At 51.3% G+C, this 23,604-nt stretch overlaps 1 protein-coding gene across 1 annotated transcript in view; it reads left to right on the top strand.

The window, feature by feature from the left end:
- Positions 1–18,656, top strand: part of SOX13 (SRY-box transcription factor 13) — a 40,775-nt gene extending 22,119 nt beyond the window's left edge. The window contains exons 3-14 of the mRNA XM_077839297.1: positions 537–642; positions 1,420–1,506; positions 2,589–2,761; positions 4,404–4,472; positions 4,678–4,792; positions 5,704–5,786; positions 5,882–6,041; positions 6,720–6,829; positions 7,531–7,627; positions 9,392–9,535; positions 17,007–17,223; positions 18,377–18,656. Of these exons, the coding sequence (XP_077695423.1) occupies positions 537–642; positions 1,420–1,506; positions 2,589–2,761; positions 4,404–4,472; positions 4,678–4,792; positions 5,704–5,786; positions 5,882–6,041; positions 6,720–6,829; positions 7,531–7,627; positions 9,392–9,535; positions 17,007–17,223; positions 18,377–18,656 (1,641 nt within the window). The remainder of the gene's footprint in view (positions 1–536; positions 643–1,419; positions 1,507–2,588; positions 2,762–4,403; positions 4,473–4,677; positions 4,793–5,703; positions 5,787–5,881; positions 6,042–6,719; positions 6,830–7,530; positions 7,628–9,391; positions 9,536–17,006; positions 17,224–18,376) is intronic.
- Positions 18,657–23,604: the final 4,948 nt, after the last annotated feature.

Raw genomic sequence — 23,604 nt, 5'->3', positions numbered from 1 at the left:
CCCAGAGAAGTTAGGCACCCAATACCCATTGACTTCTCCTTGGAAATGCCAGCCAGCACTCCTAGGCTCTGTTCCTACCCCTCCTACTCTCCCAGGACCTGTTCAATAGCCCATTAAGGACAATGGGAGTCCTTCCATGCCATTATGTCAGGCCCTTCCCTAGAGACTGTGGGTAAGTTGCTTAACCTCTCCCATGGTTTCTCCATCTGTAAGCATCCTGCCTTTTTCGAAAGGTTGTGAAACTGCTTCTTTATAAAGTGCTTTGAGAGCCTCTGAGAGGGTCTATGTCAGGAGTGCGCAGGGATATTTCTTGGAAAGCGGAGCTCAGGATGGTATTTTATACCCTTCAGTGTATTTTCTCTCCTCCCTGCTTCATCCCATCACAGGAGCTACTGAGTCTGGTGCTCTGGCCTGTGTTACATAGGAGATTAGATGTTTGCGGTGGTCCAGTCTGTCCTTAGAACCTATGAATCTTATCCCTTTGGAGGTTTGTGGTGATAGGTGGGAAATTGGGAGTCACTTTTTGTACATTGCAGGAATCCCGGTCTCCTGTGAGCAATGCGTTAGATTCCAGGAGGTCTGCGTTTGAGCCTGCCGTCAGCAGCCAGGAAAAGTTAGATTTCAACAGAAACTTGAAAGAGGGTAAGAAGGGTTTCTGATCATCTGTCTCCATTGAAATCCCCCTGATCTACAGACAGCTTTATCCTGGTCCTATATTTTGGGGGTATCTTTTATTTTTCTAAAGTTTTGAAAGAGGCCTCCGGTATAAAAATAAACATACTTTGAACAAGATCCTGAACTGGTGATAAGCAGTGTAGCCTCATAGATAGGGCCCTGTCAAATTCACAGTCCATTTTGGTCAATGTTATGGTCATAGGATTTAAAAAATCTTAAATTTCATGATTTCAGAGATTTAAATCTGAAATTTCATGGTGGTGTAACTGCAGGGGTCCTGACCCAAAAGTGTGTGTGTGCGTGTGGGGGGGGGCGGGGGCTGGTGTCACAGGTTTATTGTAGGGGGGTTATGGTATTGCCACCCTTACTTCTGTGCTGCTGCTGGTACGGCGCTCCCTTCAGATCTGGGCACCTAGCCAGCAGCTGCCGCTCTCTGGCCACCCAGCTCTGAAGGCAGCACAGAAGTAAGGATGGAAATACTATGCCCCCGCTTCCCCCAATAACCTTGCGACACCCCCCTCCTGCAGCCCCCTTTGGGTTGTGACTCCCAGTTTGAGAAATGCTGGTCTCCGCTGTGAAATCTGTATAGTAGGATAAAAATACATAAAAGATCAGATTTCACGGTCCGTGAATTTGGTAGGGCCCTACTCATAGACAGTGATGACAATCAGTGGCCATGACTAAAATTGTTTCTCCTGCTTCTCCCTCTCTCTCTCCTCACCCTGTACACTCCTGTGGTGACAGTTATGCCAACCATTGAGAAGTTACTCTCCAGTGACTGGAAAGAAAGGCTTCTGGGTAGAAACACCATGGAATCCAAAGAGGTGAAAGGTGAGCAGTACAGTAACTACCATGCCCTCCTGGGCCCTTAACTTCCCATCTGCCCCCTGCCCTTTTTCTCCTTTGTCTTGTGTGTATGAATGTTACAGCAGGTTGGAAAGGGGGTATGAATGGGGGGCAAGTTTTGCCTACATCCTCCCTCCCCCACTTTTTGGTTTTGGTCAAAACTGGAAATATCAGTAACAATTTTCATCGGAATTTTGTAGAAAAGTTCTGACCAGTCCTAGTGAATATTCATCTGGTCTGAACTCGAATATGTGACTCACTGGAGTGCATGCTAAAGGGATGAAATACAATGCAACCCCTTCAATAAAGTATCTAGAGAATTTGTGGCCAAGTCCCAGCTAAGCTCTCTGCTGGCTCTAAGGCAAGGTTCTCAAACTTCATTGTACCGCAACCCCATTCTGACAACAAAAATTACATGACCGCAGGAGAGGGGGGGTCAAAGCCCAAGCCCACTGCCCTGACCGGGGAGGGGGGGGGGGTGTGCGCACGCGCAAAGCCAAAACCCAAGCCCAAGGCTTCAGCCCCAGGCAGGGGGCCTGTAACCTGAGCCCCGCAACCCAGAGCTGAAGCACTTGGGCTTCGGCCCCCGGTGGTGGGGCTCAGGCTTTGGCCCCGGGCTTCGGCCCTGGCCCCAGCAAGTCTAACGCCAGCCCTGGCGACCCCATTAAAACGGGGTCATGACCCACTTTGGGGTCCCGACCCACAGTTTGAGAGCGGCTGCTCTAAGGGTATGGCTGTGCCTCAGTTAGAGGTGTGACTGCAGCATGTATTGACCCCAGCGAGCTTTGATCTAGCTCGCTGGAATGACAGTCGTAGTGAAGCCGTGACAGCGTGGGCTAGCCACTCAAGTATATACCCAGGGTCCTGGGTGGGGCTATACATCTGGTGCTCCCCAGGTACCCAAGGTAGCCAGCTCACAGCTAGCTCAAGTATGTCTACATGTGCTCACACCTCTGACACCAGTGTAGACGTACCCTAAACCGTGTAGAATAATTGCGGTATCGTCTGTTCAGCCAGCCAGCCCTTGTTTACCCACCCTCCTCTGTTTGGTTACTTGCTTGGCCCAGGAACCCAGGAGAGCTTAGCGGAGAAGGAGCTGCAGTTGCTTGTCATGATCAACCAGCTCTCCACCTTGCGGGACCAGCTGCTGACGGCCCATTCGGAGCAGAAGAACATGGCAGCCATGCTGTTTGAGAAGCAGCAGCAGCAGATGGAGCTGGCTCGGCAGCAACAGGAGCAGGTATTTGGCCAGTGCTCTGGGGTATCTATTTCCCATGCCCTGTCTCCCATCTCAAGGGGTTAGTTTCAGAACCAGGGCAGGTAGCCCACATTGGTAGGGCTTCCCACAGTCTTGGCTCCACCTGAGCTGCACCTCAGAATTGGCTGGAGCACCAGGACCAAGCAGGGAATAAAATATAAAGCCAGGTGAACATCAGATTTTGGCAATTCCGGAGAGGGGGGCAGGGGGCCGGGATTGCGTCGGGACACGCTACGTGTTTTGTTTCCATTGTGACCATTTTAAAGCTTTCAAAATGAAATTGTTTTTTTTAATAAACTTAAAGAAATTCGGGAATGGAAAGTCGTTTCCAAACCGACAATTGAACTGTTTACAAAATGAGGAAACGTTTTTCCAAATTAAGGCTAAATGAAGCACCCAGGGGCTAGTGCAACAGTTAGTGTCAGGTCTGTGGCGCTTGATCCATTCCAGGGGATTAAGCTGCAGTGTTTCATGTTTTTTGAAATTAGATAAAAGCAAATTTCAGGTGGAAACTTGGGACGTGTGCCAGGACGGACAGTTTTGTGGGCAAGTCACTGGGTTGGGACTCAGGAGATTTGGCTTCAATTCCTGGCTCTGCCACAGTCTCCTTGCATGACCTCACGTGGGTCACTGCATCTCTCTGTGCCTCGGTTTCCCCATCTGTAAATGGGGTGATTAATCCTTCCTTTATCCCAGCTGTTGTGTCTCTTTTATTTCCTCCAGAGGGAAGTTCAAATATAACTTTTAAATGACTTAAGGCTCCTTTTTTTGTTTTCCCATGATTTAAAAAAAAACATTGTCATAATTCTGTCCTTTCAAGCTGGGATCATCTTGGCCCAGGGAGTCTTCCCGGGTGGAAGGTAGGGGACAATTTTTGAGGCTAACCCTAGGTACCAAACAGCTTGCTCCTGGATTTGGCTGGTGGTTGCCTTGTTCAGGTGATACAGGGCTTCTGGGGTAGCGAGGCAGGCTGAATCTATCAGTCAGGACGGAGAGCTTGCTGGGGTGGCAGTGGGGATGTTTCTCTTTCACCGTGGAAGAATCGTGACCACCATCTTGGTCATCAGTGGTTCCTTCCAGATCTAGACCTGGGGTGCCTCAGCTTGAGCTAAAGGCCCAAGGCCTTGTCTACACACTGACGTACCCCGATTGAGTTAAACCAGTGCGAATACCTGTGCGGACCCTCTCAGTGCAGTTGAAGAGCAGTGCGGTTTAGCTTAGTTTAAACCTGCTTGACTTAAGCTACCCAAATGAGAGCATCCAGGCAGCCAGTTCAGCACCGTTACGCCTTGAGTTAAGAGGCCCCTCGCTGGCAGCTGTAGCTTTACCCCACTCTGGGGATCACCACATGGGGATGGGGGACACATTCTAACCAGTGGGATGCTGGCAGTCCTGGGTGTATCCTCTCTTGAATCTGCCCGTCAGAGACGCCGAGCCCTCCATTGCCCTTATGTCCTTGGCATCTCCGCAGACCAGTTGTGTTTGTGGCTTGTTTTGCTAGGCCTCGGTGCGTTGCACCCCTCCCGTAGCCCCTCGGAGGCGAGCCCAGGCTAATGGCCCTTGGAAGGCTCGGTTAGCCGGCATTTTCCAGCCGCCGTATCATTGCTGTTTCCCCCCCCGACAGATTGCCAAGCAGCAGCAGCAGCTCATTCAGCAGCAGCACAAGATTAACCTGCTGCAGCAACAGATCCAGGTAAGGGGGAGCTTTCCCGCCCTGCCCCCCTTGTGCAGTCCGTACTCTGGTCCCCCTTCGAAGCGCTAATGTGCCCCCTCCTCTTCACCCCACGACCTCGGCTCCTGCCTGCATGGGAAACTCCTTTACCATTGCGAGTGGGGATTAGCCCCCCGCGGCCCAGCTGCCCTGTCCCGCAAAGGTGATTTGGTGTCTCTCTCTCCAGCAGGTCAATATGCCCTATGTGATGATTCCAGCCTTTCCTCCCAGCCACCAGCCTCTCCCTGTGACCTCAGACTCCCAGCTAGCACTTCCCATCCAGCCCATCCCTTGCAAGCCAGGTAAGGAAGGCAGAGGGGGTACAGTATTATGGGAATCAGGGCAGGGAAAACGACTGCAGTGAGCAGAAAGGGGGAGAGGTGGCTTTCAAAGGGTGGGGGAAGAGGTCTGGGTGGGAGCGTGGACTCCCCTCAGAAATACCCTCTACATAATCAGGACACTCTCCCTTTCCTGCCATTCCTCGGGCTGCGAACTCGGGGTTTGGAAGCTCAGGGAGAGCCAGGGAAAGTTGTCTAAGAAGCTGAGATGGGGTGGGGTGGTGGGGGAGATAGACCGTGACTTTTTTTGGCTGGTGGTAGGGAGGCAAATTGCTTTCCCTGGCAGGTTTCTGGTGATCTGACTGAGGTCACCTTGGCCCATCTCTGGCTGGCCATCCGGGTGGGAGTGAAACCACTCCTGAAAGCCCAGGCGGTGCGAGCCGGCTTTCCTGTTGTCACTGAATCTGGCTGCAGCGTCCTTGGTGCTGTGCAAGCCAACAGCTGAGCGCGGACTGGCTGCTGGATTAGCTGGTCCGGCCACCTCGCTGCCGGCGCTCTGTGGGGCCACTTGGGCAGGGTAGTGGCATGCAGAGAGTGGAACTCGCACTGCTGCTGCCCTTCCCCTCTCTAGGTCAGTTGGGACCTCTAGGTGCGACCGTAATAGAAATAATCGTAATATACTTGAATCCTTGCTATCCCGTGGGTCTGCACTTTGAACTAGCCCCGCTGGCAGGCTGGTTTCTAGCAGGGGTTAGCTCCCCCCATGCAAATCTCTCGTGCAGTGCCACGGTGCTGGGCTGGAAATCGGGGCCAGTTCCAGGCCCAGACAAGGCCTAAGTAGATCCCACCTGCCCTTTGCTTCTGGTAGCAGGCTGCGTGCGAAGTACCTGTTGTGACCTCATTGGCCAACTTCCCTCTCGCTGTCCTCTCTGCAGTGGAGTACCCCATTCAGTTGCTGCACAGCCCTCCCCCTCCGACACTGAAGAGACCCGCCGGCTCAGGCCACCTCCAGATGCAGGTACTGTCCTGAATCTGCCGTCCTCCTGGGGACCCAGCATGACCCAGGGACGTGCCTCACTCTTCCCTTCTCCCTGTCTCCTCCCCTCCACCCAGGAGTCTTCACAGCCACTGAACCTAACGGCCAAACCCAAAAGCTCTGAGCTCTCCAGTGCCTCCAGCTCACCCAGCTTGAAGATGATCAGCTGCCGGTCCCTCACTCCTAACCACGGGGTCACGAGAGACCTTCAGTCCAGCCCTCCCAGTCTGCCTCTGGGTAGGTACCCTCAGACGTGCTCTCTGCTGGGCGTCCCTTGCCTTCATCCCCAGCCTGCTCTGTCATTCGGGTGTGTTGCTTACAGAGGAAACACGCTCGCGGGATCCTAGTGGTTCTCCATCTCCCTCCTCCCCACGGGGAGAGAATCTCTCCCTAAAGACCAGGGGAGCTGGTCCATTGTTCAGGGACTTGCCTGCTCTGATGTTCAGGGCAGTTCTGGGGAAAGCAAGATGGGCGACTCTCTCTGGGAGAAACCGAGTTGTCTGTGCTGATGCTGGGAGATGGAAGGGTCTCTAGGCAGCCTTCTCAAACCCCACCCACCCAAAGAGAGATCCAGGGTGGAAGAAGAAATGTGCGCCATGCCCAGAGGAAGAAGAAAACCACCTACTGGGAAGAAGCACCCAGGCTGGAGGGCTCCCTGGGTGGAGTAGCTGGAGTCCTGGGTGGTGCGGATGGAATAGTGGGAGACCAAGCTTTCTGATTTGAACCCTCTGCTTCCCTTGCTCGATGCTAATAGGGAATGTGTCGGCAATGAGAAACTAGAGGCTCTAGATGTCTCTTAGCTAGATTCATGGCTCCGATGGCTGGGAGTAACCCCATTCGTTCTTGGGTGTACGGGGCCTATGCAAGGACAAGGTGCTGGCTGTGACGTGTTCTGCGCTGGGTGTTCATCCTCAGGATTTCTGGGAGAGGGGGACGCCATCACTAAAGCACTCCAGGATGCACGGCAACTCCTGCACTGCCATAGCGGGGTGACGGAGAGCTCTCTGAATAACCCCTACCGGAAGGTGAGTGACATTGGGACTGGCAGTGCCAAGAGGCTGGTCCCTGGTAGAAGGGGGAGATCTGAGAGGAGACAGCTCAGCGCAGAGCGACCAGGGGGAGGGTGTGAATGGATATAAAGGAGGGGGGGCTTAGGGGAAGAGCCCTATAGGATGTAATAGAAAATCTCTTTTCTATAGGTTCCTTCAGACTATCTTCTAGAATTGAATGGAGAATTGTCTCCAGGCTGTAGCATTCCGTAGGTTGGTTGAGAAACACCCTCTGGAGAAAGAACCTCATTCCTATGAAACCCTATTGAGGTTCCCAGGCATGTCTGCAGAGTGCTATTGGTTGTCTCTCTTGTTATACCATATAGGCCCCCTTTTCCATAAGGGCACTGCGGGTTGGGAGTGGAGCATCCTCCCCAGGTAGACAATGCTGAGTGTGGTGTATGCCGGAGACCCAGGGAGTGGATCTCAGGGATTGTGTACCACACACTAGAACCCAGGCAATCCTGTCCGAAACTCATCCCTGTGTTGTGCACATGGCTGAAGTCCTTGCCTGACAGTTGCCCAGTCAAGAGCTGCTGGCTGGATTGCCTGCCCATGAGACAAGGAAGTGCTGGACATGCTCCCATGGGGGATGGTTCACTGCCGGTCAGTCTGCCACCAGTGACCTTACTTGTGTTGGTAACTGGCCATAATTTCTGCTCTCCACGGGCCTGCAGGACCAAATGGGCTTGGATTCCTCGCCCATGAAGGAGCGGATGGAGGAGACGTGCATGCACAGACTGGACGAGTCCATGTTAACCTGCGATGTGGATGGTAAGGACACATTCTCTATGTGAGGCTTTCTCCAAAGTCAACTCTGGGCCTGATCATGAGAGATGCTAAGCACTTTGGACACCCACTGCAGTGGGGATTCCCTGGGGCTGGGCTGAATGGGAGAAAATGCTTCTCTTTTCTTCTGTTCTTCTCTTATTTTTTCCTTTTTCCATTCTTCCCCCACCCCTTCTTCTTTCTTGACCTGGCTACCTAGCCCCGTGTCTCTCTTCGGGTTGCGCTATATACGTTGAAATAAACAGCCAGAAGAGAATAGCAAAGACCTAATATAAGGGAAGTGCTTATTTGAGATGGGTAGGAGTTTCATTTGTGGTCACTTGGTTGATTTCCTGCAGCCCTGCTCTGCTGCCCCAGCTGATGGGGATGGTCAGTGTAACAGCTAAATTAGCACTTTTTGTATTGAAATGGCGCTGTTGATACAGAGTGAACATGTGATGCTCCGAGGCATAGGAAGCCATGAAGAGAGGTGGCAGGCAGCCAGGGAAGGCCACGCTAACCACTTGTGGCTGGGCCCATCCCCCAGAGGGCTCAGAAAGGGGAAGTAGAAACGTGGCATCTTGCACCATTGTGTAGTTCACTTAATTCCACTTTTATTTTGCTTGGTTTCATCTTCATTTAAAAAAAAAAAGTCAATTTTTGATCCTTTTGCTCAAATCCCGTTAGTTACTATGGAGACAATGATGTCATGGAAGTGGGTGGAGCTTCATGTCATCCACAAGGGTGGCATAAAGTCTTTGAGAAAAGGCTAGATTGAGGCGGGGACCATCAGGGAGCGGGTTATGGCTCCTTGATTCTGGGGGTGGTCTGCACCAAGGGATCTCTACGCCAACAGAGACTCAACGAACCACAGCTGCACCCTAGCGCCGCCAGCATGGCCCCTGTGCCCACTGGTGTGGGAGCTGCTCCTGGTGGGCTTATGATAGACAGGAGCCAGTCCCTGCCCTTCTCCTCAGCTGGCCAGGTACAGCCAAATCCTGGCTCTTGATTGGTCCAAAAGAGCCAGCGGGAGGGAAGGTAGCCTAAGGGATGGGCCATGGCTTGGGAAGGGTTCAAGGGTCTCTGGCCCCACAGGTGGGGCGGCCAAGTGCCTGTGCGTGGACTGACTTTGACTAATGCCAGTGATGGACTAAAAGTCCTGGCACGAGACGTGCACAGTACAGACGGGCTGTTCACGCTGCTCTCACCTCCGCCTCTGCTGTTCTAGTCAGGGACCCCTCCCCCAGTGCAGCTGAGGCCCCTCGGGGTCGATGCTAAGCCTTTCCTAAAGGTTAAAGGGGCTAAATGTCAACTAGGGACTGAGCTAAGACCCAGCCAGTCCCCTTAGGCCAGACTTCCCCAAAGCGCCTGTTAGCTTTGCGTGCCCCAGCTTCTGAGTGCCTGACAGGAGACACCCAGGGCCTGCTTTTCAGAACTGCTGACTCCAGTGAAAGTTCAGGGGAGCTGCAAGTGCTCAGCACCCCTGAAAAATCAGGCTCTTAAAGACAGGAGATTTATTTTTCCAGAGGATCTGAGAACTCACAACCCCAGGATTTGTCCAGTTGGGCTCCTAAAAATGGAGGCTCTCAAGGATTTGAGCCTCAGTCTCTGTGGTGAGAATCCAGTGCAGCATCAAGTGCCCCTTATTCTTATGTGTAAAACCCCCTTGCAGGGGAGACTCTTACCACCTTGGTCACCGTTTTGTATCTTGTGTTTGGTCCTCACTTTCCCTGTCTTTTAACTGGCTCTTCCTTGCTGTGCTCCTAACAGGCTCACGACACTTCCCCGAGTCCAGGAACAACAACCACATAAAGCGGCCCATGAATGCTTTCATGGTGTGGGCCAAGGATGAGAGGCGAAAGATTTTGCAGGCCTTCCCGGACATGCACAACTCCAGTATCAGCAAGATCCTGGGTAAATGTCCCGCGGGCAAGCGAGGGTGGGGTGGGCTTTCCGTGCTGGGCTACTCCCAATGATGTGGAATCTGCCGAGCTGTTTTGCTGACCCATGCAACCATCAGCCACTGCCTACTGCTAATGCCATGCACCCTACAGCTGGCCAAAGGGCTCTGAGCTAGGATGAAATGACAGAAGCAGCCCCCTCCTCTCTCCCAGGACAGCTTGTTGCAAGAGTCTGGATCCTCCAAACCGGTACATGGATGCACTGACCCAGCAAAGCAGCAGGGCCATAAAAACACACCATTCTGCACCAAGAGGAGGAAGGAAAGGCTGGTGCTGAATATCACTTCACTGGCCACAAGTGGCTAGGACCACTCTTTTGTGCGTCTCTCCCCAAAGTCAGCCTCTCCAGCAGCACGGTGCCCCTTGGCATCACATTGGGTCCTGGGGCTGTGCATTGTTTTTTGGAGGAAAGCATCAGATGTTGCCCCATTTTCTGCAGCACTTGGTGCTTTCCCTCAATGCCAACCATCAACCAGGCCTAAATGTGCTTAGCGTGTGAGCTCTGAGGATAAGAACCAGTGTGGTTCCTGGCTATGGAAAGAGGGGTTGGTAGTGAGGAGATAATCTTCAAAAGACAAGGCTATCTGTCCATCCTTATCTAATCTTTTCTGAGCTTGTCTAAGCATGTCTTAGCTGGGGTGAGAGGGAGATAAGACACCAGTGAGATGCACTGGTATCTGGTATGATTTGACTAGCTCATTCCCACAGCTCTAATGTGTCTCCACTAATCGTGCAGAGGAGAAAGCTTCCCTGGTGGAGAGGTCAGTGGTGGGACATGATGGAGAGCGGCAGGCTTTTGTTTCCCTGGTGTCCGAGCTGGAATCGGAATGGCAGGTGTTTGGGCAGCTAGGAGCTAGCTCACTTTGACAATGATCCCCGGTAAAGACCAGGATATTTCTTATAGCAGCTGGGCTTTCCCCGAGCCCCGTTCATTGATGGATTGTAACCTCAGTTCCACAGCCCGAATGTTCCCTCCAGGATGGATTTGATTTAAGTCACTACTAGTCAGGAAGGCTCAATTTAATCATGGATTTCTACATAAAAGTGCATTCTTGTTGGTTGTTCTAACCTTAATACATATTCTTCACAACTCAGAGACAGATGTAGGTTTCATTTTTAGAAGGTGCACACTACATTTTTAACGTGATTTATTTTGAAAACTTTTCAAATTAGTTTTACATCTATATCAGAAAATGAATGTTTGTTTTTTTTCATTTACCAAAGGTAATTGAAGCAGATAGTTCACTTCCCAATGATTTCATAAATATCTCCAATTCACCAGGTTAACATTAATATTTGGAGAATTTTCTTGCCATGTGTATTAGGAGGAGAACATCATCAGACAGACATTTTAAATTGTTTTATTTAACTAAAACAACAACGTTATGTATTCTGGATTCTTTTCTTCAACAGCAAACATATAATACTTTAACAAAACAAGTATATGAATTTTTGAATTTAATTAAACATTCCAGTTTTTTAAAATCAGGTTTGTTTTTGTTAAAATTGTTTTTAACTAACATAGTTACAAGAAATATTAAAAAAAAAAATTAAATTGACCATGTCAGCCAGGTCAACATGAGAATCTTAAAATATTGGCTTTTACAGCTAACTCAGTTGTCTTCACCTTCATTTTCCTGTTTGTTCATAATTTGGAAAAGAAAAACAAGCTTTCCTGCTTTTTCAGGTCCCAAACGATTTCTCAATTTGGAATGAATTAGTCCAAAGGAAGAAAATATTCTCTCTACACCAGCAAAAGAAGCTACTGCTGTTAAAAGTGAGATTATCACTTCAACAGTCTCTGAATCCAAGTGCTTAAGTGACTTCCACCAGTTCACTGGTGTGACTTTCTTTAAAACATCATCAGCAAACATATATTTCTTGAATGGGTCTTATTCCGAAACTGGGTCTCTTTTATGGCCTGCTGCCATTATAAGTTTTCCTTTCTAGTGAGAGAAGGGTATGGTAGATCTCAAATCAATGAAGGCTACACTCAAAAAGACCTCAAGATTTCTGGAATATGCTGCTCAAACAGTTACACTTTTGTTTCTACTGCCTGTCCCTCTCTTCTCACATTTATCTCCAGACTCCTTCTCCTTGTCCGGATCTATTCCGCCCTCAAGAATCTTCTATTCATTGAACTTTTTGAAATTTTGCACTTGTAGAGAGAGGTAAGGGGTTGGCTCTGTGTACACAAATTTGCAGAGGGACAATAGGATTGAGGTCTGTTATTTCTCACCTCTGTATATTATTTAATTAATTAATTAATTTAAAACCGTTTTGCTGTTAACACGCATGTTATCTCTGGAGACAAATCCAGTTTGAGAAGTGCAAAACTAATCATCTATGACAGTATCTTCTAGACTGAGCACTGAGTCCCATTGGGTAGATAGAAAGATTTACCTAAATACTCTGTATGGAAGACCCTGGAACCCCGTAAGATTGGGTCCCTAATCCATGAACTACTGGAACTCATTTACAAAACTTTTCTTAAACATTACATGAATATACTGTCTCATACTATAGAATTAGAATTTATAATCCCTATTCCATGATGAGATATCTTTGAGCTATAATGTATCTTAATTAAAACTATCTTTAGATAGATTTTTTCCTCAAAAAGCATTTTATCAAAAAAATCCGATTTAAATTAAAAAAAAAAAGATTTAAAAAAAAAAATCATTGATTTTTATCAACCCTGGTTCCCTCCTTCCCCCACTCTTCTTTCAGATGATCCTCAGTGTCGCAGGCTAGAAACCAGAACCCAGATCAAATCCTGGCTCAAGTCAGATGGGAGGCCAGGGGTCAGAGAACTGGCCATGCAAATGCAGCTGTAAAAGGAAGCCTCTTCCCTGGTGGTCTATGGCATGGGGCTCATGAAAGTAATGGACTAATAGTGCAAGCAAACTTCCCCCACCCAGCTCTGCCCGTGTACCTAATTCCCGATCTGCTCCAACCCCGTTAGTCCAGTCCTGAGTCCCCCGACCGCTCTGCCAGTGCATCTCCTTCCAGGCCAGCCAGACGTCTGCTACCCTGCCAATGCACCTGAACCCTGGCCAGCCATTTCCCTGCTGTGAAGCTGCAGAATGTCCCCTGGACTGAGACAACAGGGACAATTTTTGTGACGTGCATGTGGGAAATGTCCATGAGAGCGTAGTCTGATCCCACCAAATTCAGCGCACTTGTGGCATAAGCATGGTGTGACCCCCCCCCACTCCCCCGCCCCAAATAAATCCAGAGGTGAAGGGCAGGCGTGTTTACACCTGGCACTATGCGCTTCAGTTTTAATTCAAATAATATTCTGCAGTTACAGCACTTTTCATCGGAACATCTGAAAGCGCTTTTACATGCATTAAGCCTTACTCTGCCCTGTGAGACGTAAATTCTTCTAGCTCTGTTCCACAGAAGGGCAAAACTTCTCCAGCCTGCAGAGGGGCTGGGTGCTGCTATCTGATCCCGCTGAAGACAATGGGATCTCACAGCATTTAGCCCCTAAGTGACCTCCCCAAGATCATAACACTGTCCGAGCTGGGAAATAGAACCCAGGAGTCCTGACGCACAGTGATCTGCTCTGAACCACACTCTCCTCCCAGAGCTGGGAACAGAACCCAGGAGTCCTGACTCCCAGAGCCCTGCACCAACCAAGAGGTGACAGTAATAAGATTTTACCTTTCTAGAATATTATAATGACTCTCTCTACATGAGGGTTCAATCCTGAGCTTTTCCTGTCACTGTGTCTTGTTTTACAATTTTAAGTGTTGGGTGTAAATATTTCATATAGATTTTTATATCACAAGAGTGTCTGTCAGACCCTCACACCCTTTATTCTGCTCCGTGTATCAACGCCCCTGGACTAGCATTCTGCAAAGGCCTCCAACACACCTCACCATGCACCCCGCGCCGTGGTCTCATGTCGAATTGCTTTGTCCCAGCTTCAGTAGGCTTGCTATTTAAAGCCTCTGGTGTGGTCTCTGAGGAGTCCATCCAGACTGCTAGTAACAAGTGTGCATTAGCACAATGCAGGGGTTTGTGGGTTACCCTCAGAGCATGCTTTTAATTTGGTCTCTTGCTCCTTTTAGCAGCTCTGCAATGAACAAAGCTTCTCCCTCTGAAGAATCACTATGTTAGGATCTGATCTGTTACTTATGGCAACCCACAGCGTTTGGGGGGTGTCAGGAACAGCCACGTTGTGGTGTGCTGGCTGCTAATGTAATTATGTAGCTTTAAATAACTGGTGAGGTTCTTGTTTTGGCAGTCTGTATTCATTTCTGCACATTTAGCAGAGGTGGAGAACACTAGTGGTGGGTGTCTTTTTGTATCCAGAGGCATGGAGCTGGTACTTGCCCAATCTGTGGTTGTCCGTGTGTATCTTCCGGAGGCATGGCTGGTCCTGGCGATCTGTGCATAAGATACTTCTATGGGAGTGTCGCCCTGTTGGCTAGAACAGAGGAGTGGGAGTCCCGACTCCTGGGTTCTATTCCAGCTCATGCTCTGAATTGCTGTATGACCTGGGGCAAGTCCATTAACACCCCTGTGCCTCAATTCCACATTGGTATAATATTTCCCTACTGCACAGGGGTGTTGTCAGGTTTAAGTGCTTTGAGATCTTTGAGTAAAACATGCCATGCAGTTGGTCGGTAATCTGAACAAACATGACATGCGTTTGCAGGCATTTTACCCTAATGTACAGCGTGACAGACCGTCAGTGCTATGCTGTGTGCACAGCTAGGGGCTACTCCCAAAACACTTGTTCTCCTGCATATTTCATATCTGATCTATGCTGGATTCTCCCTTTCCCTATGCCATGTACAATATTTACATCGGTACAAAGGAATTGGATTGGAAAGCCCCTGGTTTGCACTTGTGTAAATAACTCTCCAGGCAACAGAGATCCGGACCCATTGTGTTTGAACCTTACTATTGCTTTTTGACGTGAAATGTAACAGCTGAGGCAGAGGTAGAGATGGTTTGAGTGTTTGCCAGCTGGCGGGTGCGTCGCTCCATCCACACATAACAAGTGGGACCGACTGGGATTGTGTGCCGTAGAACCTGGGTTCTGTCTCCTGTGAGTGGCTTAGCTCTCAGCTGGTTTTCGCTGCCTTGCAGCTGTGGATCGGTTAGACTGGACACACAATAGTCTTCCAGGGCAGTGTGAGGTTCATATGGCTGTACTAGAAGGGAGAGTTTCCGCTCCCCCAATCCCTGGCAGTTCTGGGAGTAGGGAGAGCTGGGTGTAGTGTAAAAGGCAGGAGAGAAAGGATGAGTCTGAGACTGTACTTTGCCAGGAGCGTGGGACCCCCTACGCTGACCGTATTCTTTAAACTTGGTCGCGGTGCAGCAGGTGAGATCTAAGCTCCTGTGCGGGCTAGCTGTGCATGTCTTTGTATTCACAGCATCCATGGCACGATGGACATGAAAGCATCTGGGACAAAGGGGAGGGCGAGAGAAGGGCCATCAGATGTAAGGTTTGACTTTGTCTAGCTCTGAGCAGGGGTCTGTCTTGTATCTGAACTGACCCACTTTTACCCTGAGGCCTGATCCAAAGGCCCCCGTTATTTTCTGGGGAGCAGGCCCCGTTCCCGTGACAAAAGTAAGGTGTTTCTCTCCTGCCCCTTCCCCAGGCTTGCTGGTTGAGTGTGACCTTCCCTTTCTGTCCGGCCTGCATTCTGTGCACCGCTCCCCTGTTTTCCCCGCCTGCTCTGGACCTTGGCAGGGATGACAACAAAGGTCAGCGAGCCCGGGGAATTCGAGTCACATGGCAGGACTGTCTATTTTAGCTGCAGCACCTGCTTGCCATACCTTTTGTGAGGGAAAAAGAATGAAAAGTCCAGGACGGAGAGGTGACGCAGAAAGGTCAGCGGCAGGGAAGGGCGGGGGGAGGCATTCTCTTTCACGACAGGTGGACTGGCTGTTAACAATGGCCTGGATAATCACATTTAAATGGGAGCAGGCTCCGTGGAATAGCCCTACATTCCTCTGTGCCCTTGATATCCTGTGTCCCCTGTGACTGCATTGTCTTGCTGCGGCTTGGCATACCTCTCAGCACCTGCCAATCAAAGACAATGTCCTGCACAAGTCACTTGAGTTGAGTGGCTCCTCTTTTTTTCAGATGTCGTTGTATGCAAATAACAGTTTCTTCCCCTGCCTCCATAACGTCTATTTGATTGTTAGCACAGTAGCTCCTAGACTGAGGCCTTGTCTACATGGGGAAATTGCATTGGTTTAATTTAAATTGGTTCAGTTACACCGGTGCAAAGTCCCGTGTGGACTCTCTTATTGTGGTTTAACTGAAGCTAGTTAGGAATGGGTTTAAGCTAAATGGAAAAACCCACTCTTAAGTGTCCACTTGGGAGTTAGACTGATATAACCACAGTATACTGGTATAACCAGCAAAACTTTCCCATGTAGACAAGACCTAAGTGATGTGCCCAAGGTCACAAGTGGAGGCTGTTGCAGAGCCAGGAATTGAACCCCCATCTCCTGAGTCTCCATCCAGTGCCTTAACCCTAATGGCAGCCTTCTCCAAAGAAGGATTTATTTATTTAATTTGGTTGGTTATCTAAACTCGGAACTTCCCAGGCAAACAGAGATGCTTTATTATAGACTGTTAATTTTACAGAGCTAGCAGTGTGCTAGGCACCTCACAGATGGGAAGTGCTGTGTGCATCCATTTTACAGATGCAGAAACTGAGGCAGTGGAAAATTATGACTTGCCTAAGGCTCTAGAAGGATTTGGGAATAGAACCCTGGGCTGTCTTGCTCCCAGACTACTGTTTGGACCACTAGCCATGGTGTTTTGAAGGAAAGGACTGATACTGTGGCAGGCTAAAGCATTGTGGCTCCTGGATTCTTTTCCAAGCTCTGACACAGACTCACTGTGCAGCCTTGGGCAAATCGCTTTCCCGAAGCTCTGTGGCTCAGTTTCCCTATATGTAAAATTGGGGATATGGACCTACCTTTGAAGAGGATTGGGGGGCTTCATTAATGTTTGTGAAGCATTGGGAGCACTCCTGGAGAATCGCTTATCTGGTGAGGCACTTTGTTGTTGCTCAGGCCCAGAGGTAGAGAGAAGAAAATATCCCCGCTGCTTCTGTTGCCACTCTGGGAGTTTGGGGAAGATTGTGAGAGTCCTTATCTAATGCCTTCCTCCCTCCATCCAGCCTGTTCAGCTTCAGGAGAGAGGGCTTTAAAGGTGTAACAGAATGTGCTGCAAAATCTGTGCTGCATCAAGTGGCAGGTAACTTGAGTGGATAACAGCCTACTACTGCTACCAGCTAACATGGTTATTCTTCCAGCTCAAATGTTAGAGGCATTGGAGGAGGACCTGGGTTTTGTCCCCAGTGATGGCCACGGATGGTGAGGAGTTTCAAAAGGCAAACATAACAGCTCAGTGAATCTCTCTACCTTGCATTCTCTCTTCCCAGGATCCCGGTGGAAATCGATGACGAACCAAGAGAAGCAGCCCTATTATGAGGAGCAGGCGCGGCTGAGCCGGCAGCACCTGGAGAAGTATCCCGACTACAAATACAAGCCGCGGCCAAAGCGCACCTGCATTGTGGAGGGGAAGCGGCTGCGCGTGGGCGAGTACAAGGCGCTGATGAGGAACAGACGGCAAGACACCAGGCAGGGCTACTTGATAGCGTGAGGCTCCATCTCTTTTGATCCCCGTATACCTGCATTTCCCCTTCCCCCCCACTGCCCTGAAAAAGTGCCTTTGTAGCTGCCAGCTGCTGAATTGCAAACAATGCTGGGGTGGAACACAGGGCATAACAGTGCTGCACAGAAGTTTAGACAGGAAGTGAAGAGCAGTACTGCATCCTGTTGAAATCGCAGTGCAGGTTAGATCAGCAGGACATGATTAGCAGTGTCAGTATATGTCCAGGGCAATGGGGAACCCTAGGATCTCCCAGTAGTCGTTGTGTTACATACCTTGGCCACTAAGAACTTATTTTGGGTGTAGTGAGGATGAAACCCCACATCCTGATGCCCTAGAAGCACCACTTCTGGTTGGAAAGGAGACTCTCCATTAGCTGTTAGCAGTTGCGGGTTCTATGACACACAGCTGAGCCCATCCAGTAAGGTGTAGTGGTGCACAGACATGCTAGCCAGTTTATTGCGCTGTATCTATCCATGTATACGGTAGCCGAGAGAAAGGTGGTTAATTCAATACTGCAAAGGGGCTGTGGGCCAGAAAGACCAGAAGGAAGAGAGAATCCCCAGTAAGGCTTGTCAATAATTTCCCCTCAAAACTGTTTTTAATGGAAAATAAGAGTTTTCAATTGCATGACATTTTTTATGAAAACTTTCTGCTTTCCGAGGAAAATTTTGGATTTTTCGTCTTGAAAACTGACGCATTTTGGTTCAAAAATGCCACTGGGGTGCCTCATGGGAGATGTAGTTCAGTTTCCCCCATGAGCTGGGCTCCTCAGCTGGAATACATCTCCCATGATTCAACTGCCTCCTTTCACCATGAGGAGAGACCAGGGTGCATCATGGCAGGTGTTGCCCAAACAGGGAGCCGAACCTATAGAAGAAAATGGGGTCATGAGACACCAGAACTGCAACTCCCATGAGACACCACGGCAGCCTTTCCTAATTGAAATATTTGTGTTTGGCCAAAATATTTCTGGTTTGGGGTTTTCCACTGAAAACTCTAATTTTCTGGAGAAAATTTCAACATGCCTTTTTTTTTTTACCCCTCATTTTCATTGGAATTTTCCAAGGGAGGGTGGGAGCCCCTTTCCCAACCAGCTCTAATGCCCAGGGACGGTGACTGTGATCTCCTGCTTTGCAGGCCCCAGGGTAGTCAGATGCAAGCCTCTTCATCAGATGCCCTGTACCAGAGGCCGGTGAGCATGCAGCTGATGCCACCGCTGGTGGAGCACTGCCTGCCCCGCAGCATGGACCCCAACATGCCGGTCATTGTCAACACACGCAGCCTCAAGTCGCAAGAGGGTGACGGCGGGGAGGACGGGCACTCGGTGGCGGATGGCGAGATGTACCGGTACAGCGAGGACGAGGACTCCGAGGGCGAGGACAAGAGCGACGGGGAGCTGGTGGTGCTCACAGACTGAGCAGAGCGCCAGGGCGGGGTGGGGTGCGCGTGTGTGAAGCGGGGAGCAGCAGCAGATTTTGCAGTGTTCCCCCGCCTGGGACTGGAACTGAAGACCTGACTGAGTGGGGAGGAGATGGGAATGGGGGCTTGGGGAGAACTGCCGTCACAGCATGGCTCCCTGATCTAGGAAGTGACTAGATTCAGGGGGTCGCTTGCGAACCCCTCTGCGTGCAGAGCTCTTTGCAGCTGGGCCGCCCTTGCCCCCCGAATGGCCTGGCATGCAGGGCTGTGCTGGATGTATATAGTGGTGTGCGGGGGACAACGGGAAGTGTGCATGCCAACGCACACAGCATGGGGGGAGCCTTGGCTCATTCGCCCACGCAGAAGGAAGAGGTTCCAGCTCTGCTGTATAATGCATTTACCCAAGCAGCAACGGGGATGGTGCTTGGCATGAGCTGACATCTGGATATTTCCTTGTGGCACAGAGGTGGGAGGTGCCTGGCCCCTCAGCATGGGGGCAGAGCAATCCCAAGGCTGTGTAAAAGCTAGCTAAAGCGGGAGGGGATGTAGCTCTAGGATGGCGGAGCTGTGAACGTGGGGAGCTACTGCACAGCGGATCCAGAAACTGCCCCTGTGGAATCCAGCTTTCTCCCTCCGGAGGTTGCAGGGGCATGGGTTAATGGCTCCCTGCCGGGCAGGCCTCTCGCCAGCATGAGCAGCAGGAAGTTTAAAGACGGGCTTGCGGGTGAGGTGCTGCAGGGTTAGTTGGATGTGGAGGAGTCCAGCTCCCCTTGGCTGAGCCATGTTGTGCGCGGAGAGCCAGGCCTGTGGGGGAGAAATCCCCGCACAGAGGAGATGCAGGTAGGGGTGGGCTTCCCTCCACTCCCTCTTATCCTTAGGCACCAAGGTCCATCCGGAGTCCCCCACTGCATTGGGGACGGGTGCTACCTCCTCCTGGCTCCCTGCTGGCTAAGGAACAAACCCACTTCATGGGAGCCCTCTCTCTAGGGCTGCAGATCCAGGCCCGCTTGGAGCATGGGGCTCAGAGCAGTTGGTGGAGGGTCCCAAGTGAGCTACAAACAGACCATATGGGAAACGCCTCCCGAGACTCTCCTGCCGTTAAGCTAACAGGACGCGTGGGGATGGGGGAAGAGGGCTGGAAAACTTAACCTGCCCCCAGCGTTACAAATGCATTTGCCTCTGGGCAGCCCTGGCTCTGCGAGGGTTAAATAAGGAAAGACCCCAGCGGCTGGGAAGACCTTTGTCCATTGTCTTCCCCCCGCCCCCCCATCCCGGGCCTGTGGTGCAGCCAGCTGAGGAGAATCCTCACCTGTTCGGGGCCCTGCCAGCTGCAACAGGAACAACACAGTTGCCACCATTCAGCCAGGCTCTCTGGGGCCTTTTCATTTCTCCAAAGCAAATGTCTGGGTGGAACACTTGTTCCTCATTCAGTCTGTGTGCCAGCCCACCCCGCCCTCGCCCCCCGCTCCTTTGCTCGGGCCTTTCTTTCTCTCGTTCCCCCCCCTTGGTCTCTGAACCCTGCCAGTAAATTCCCATGGAGCCATTTTTAGCTCTTGACTAGCATGAGTAAGAGCCAAGGTCTCAGAGGAGCCTTTTATCCTCCTGACAGCTCTGGCCCAGTTTGTAAATAAAGCTGCTGCCCGTTTCTTTGCAGTGGCATGGCAGGGCATTCTGCTGCAGAGGGCTCAGCTCCCGGCATGGGACGGGCACGGAGCCCCAGCCTGTCCCAGCGGCACGGCATTGGCTAACGGTGCCTGTAGCAGACTGGGACCCTCGGGTTGGGATTCCCCTGCGGCTCCCCCAGGTGAACCCCATTGGCTACCGGAGGGCCTGTGCTGCTCTTGCGGGTCTCCTACAGCTTTGCAGATCCGTCTGAGCCGATGCACTTTGCCAGCCACTGTTGCAACGGAGCATGCCAGCTGTGTTCTCTTCACCTCCCCAAGCAAATCCTCCTGGCTGGAGGTATGATACAGGCTATGCCTCAGGGCTGGAAACCAGGTCCCAGCATGGGACCCTGGCTCTCCCTGGTGGCAGGAGCTGAAACGGCATCCAAAACAAGCCAGCAGCCCACAGGCAGGGAGTTAGTCCTGGCTGGCAGGAAGGCGAGGTCCATTCTGACAGCTGGGATCCTGTCACCTGCAGAGTCCCTTCCCTAGCATGGCCCAGGCTGCAGTGGGAGGGAAGAGCCCCAGCAGCTCAGGTGGCCGCTAACAGCGAGAGCTGCTGGACGTCCCCCTGGCCTGCGCTGTGGATGGAGGCGAGGGGAGGTGGTCCTCTGCAGGTGCTTCTCTTCTCCGCCCCCTCTCTGATCTGGCTTTAATGCTGCTTGGCAAAGATTCCCCCTCAGGATCGTGTTATTGGAGGGGGGTTCTGCTTTACTTACACACCTCCGGACTCTGGCGCCCAAGCTGGTGGCTGCTAGAGTCGTACGGCCTGGGGCCTTGATAGGGAACACGCGGCCCCTGGAGAAGAGCTGCCCGAGATCACTTTGCTGTAACTGGTTGCCTTTATGGAGGGAGGCAGGCCCAGGCAGGCCTGGGTTAAATGGGGTGAGTCCCTGAATCTCCAGGGTAGACATGGCAACAACTGGCTGACCTGACTTGGCCGCTCGATCTTGTATCCAGCTTAAGAACTGTGCATCAGAGCCCCAGCTGGTCTAAATCAGCATAGCTGTATTGAAGCTGATGGACCTCTGCTGATTTACACAAGCTGAGGATCTGGCCCTCTTTCTTCTTCTTTTTCTTCTTCTCTCACCTGCTGCTGTCCTTATTTCAACTGCTGTCACCTATACGCAGCACTCCCTTTCTGGCCTGGGGCGTGGGCCCCTTTCCTGGCTTGGGCTTGGTTCCTCGCAACCTCGAATTTCTTGTGGTTTGTTTTGCTTGTTCCTTTGTCAGTGCAGCAACTTCCAGACAGGGGGCATCCCCAGGCTGAGAAAAGTGTCTCCTTCCTAAACTGCTGCACAAGTCAGCCATGCTGGGAGAAGGAGAGCTTCTCTAGAGTTCTCTCGTAACCCCCTGTAGTGATTTGGGGTCCCGTCACCCTGGTGTCCAGCCGAAGGTAGGCACAGCACAGGTTGCTCTGTCAGAAAGCGGCGCGTTTGTATGCGAGACAGAGAGCGTCTGAGTGAACAGTGGTCCCCAGATTCAGGGCAAAACCGAACTGAGGGGACGGGTGCGTGCGAGTAGGCTGAACCTCAGGATCCCCTCAAAGGCCCGGTGGCATATCTGCCCCAGCTGGTGCTGGCTTTTCCATGGCAGGGCTCAGCCCCTGTAAGGGTCCCTTTCTCCGTTATTTATTACACCTGCCCCTCCTGTGGTGTCCTTGACAAGCCCCTGGGGTCGAGGTTAGGGGGGCTAAGGGGGAAGGGACGGGAGGAAGGGGACTGGACAGGCAGGAATGCATTGGAAATAGGAATTATCCCCCGTTCTGTAAATCGGCCCCAGATGTGCCCAAGGAACCAGCTGTTTTTTGGTTTTTTTTATGACTGTAAATATAGATAGAGCTTTATTTTGTTAATAAGACGACGAGTAACTTAACCTGTATATTTCACATACTTGTTTACAACGGTGGGGTTTTTGTTTTTGTTTTTCCCCTCTTGGCTCAATAAAGAGGATGTTTTGGAGCAGAGATCTGGGCTGTTCTGCTTTGGGGAACAGATCACAGGGAGGGAGAGGGGTGCGGTTTCTCTTCCTCCCTCCCCGCCCCTCCTCATTCTCCTTCACTTTCGTCCTTCCTGATGCTTTTTCTTTCCTGGTGTGGCCTCTCTTGTCTTACTATCAGCACTCTCTTCATTGTGCCCCTCCACCCCTTGTCTAGATTGATCGTCAGCACCAGGATCAACCCCACCACCTTTGGCTGTCAAAGCACCTGTCTCGACTCCCTGAGCTCCACGGCTGACGTTGGCTGGCAAACATCCATGTGGTCCGGGACAGAGATCCCCATTGGGTCGGCATGGGTGACAGCATTGCGAAGTCCTGTCTGTAGTCTGTCTCCGCCTAACGATTCCTACCTCTTGCCTGCCTACCTCATTTTCCTTTTCTCCCACCCATCACTCTTGTATCAAGCCTCTGGCTGCAGGCTCAGCCGGCTGAGAAATGGGTGTCCTGCGGCCCCCTTGGTGCATGGCGGTGGGTTTCCGAGGGTGCCCTTGTGCTGATGAATCTGAGAGGAGTCTGCTCCAAATGTCGCCTGGGGTTAGATACTTTCCACTGCCCAGCATCTGGATGCGATGGCCCTATTGGGGGGCGGAGGGGGCTTCCATCCCCTGCACCCGATGCCTCATGCAGAGTAGCCGAGGAACCCACACGTTTTGTGCTGTGGCCCCCTTTGGACATTGATGTTGCTGTTCACCCAGAGGTTGTTAATAAACGGAACTGATCCTCGCGCTCTGCCCCCCGCCCGCACCGGGCGTGCCCCCCAGTTTGAAACCCAGGGCTGGGCGTGCAAGCCAAACGCTATGGCCCCCTGCCCTCTAGTGGCAAGGGGGGGAACTGCTGCTGTTTACGAAGTTTCACTTGTTTCTGCTTGTGAGTGGATGACTATAGAACACAATCTGGGTCTGAAAAATGAAAGCGAATGATAAGGAGGGGTGTCTGTGGGGGAAAGGCGTTACCCAGCGTTTAATTCCCTTGGGTGCTGGGGGTTATGTTCCTCTTGGTTTTCATATCACACCGTGGGGAATTAATCCAGCTGCTTCTCAGCCTGGTTGCTTTAAAGGTCTTTCTTTGGGGGTGAGAGACGGGGGGAAAGGTCTCCTTTCGGACTCACGAGCCACATGGCCGAGAAGAAGCAGCAGCTGAAGAGAAGTCGGTGTGAAATAACAGTGAGGAAAGGGGGGAGGGCACAGAGTCCCTGGGAAGGAGGGAGAGAATGCAGGACCTTGGTATAGAGTGAAGGGAGAATGGGGTCCCACATAATCCCAGGCAAGGGGGGGAACCCTGGTA

The sequence above is a fragment of the Eretmochelys imbricata genome, chromosome 21, assembly GCF_965152235.1.
Source record: "Eretmochelys imbricata isolate rEreImb1 chromosome 21, rEreImb1.hap1, whole genome shotgun sequence".
Taxonomy (NCBI): domain Eukaryota; kingdom Metazoa; phylum Chordata; order Testudines; family Cheloniidae; genus Eretmochelys; species Eretmochelys imbricata.
The sequence above is the reverse complement of the archived record's forward strand: the minus strand, read 5'-3'. Positions and strand labels throughout refer to the sequence as shown.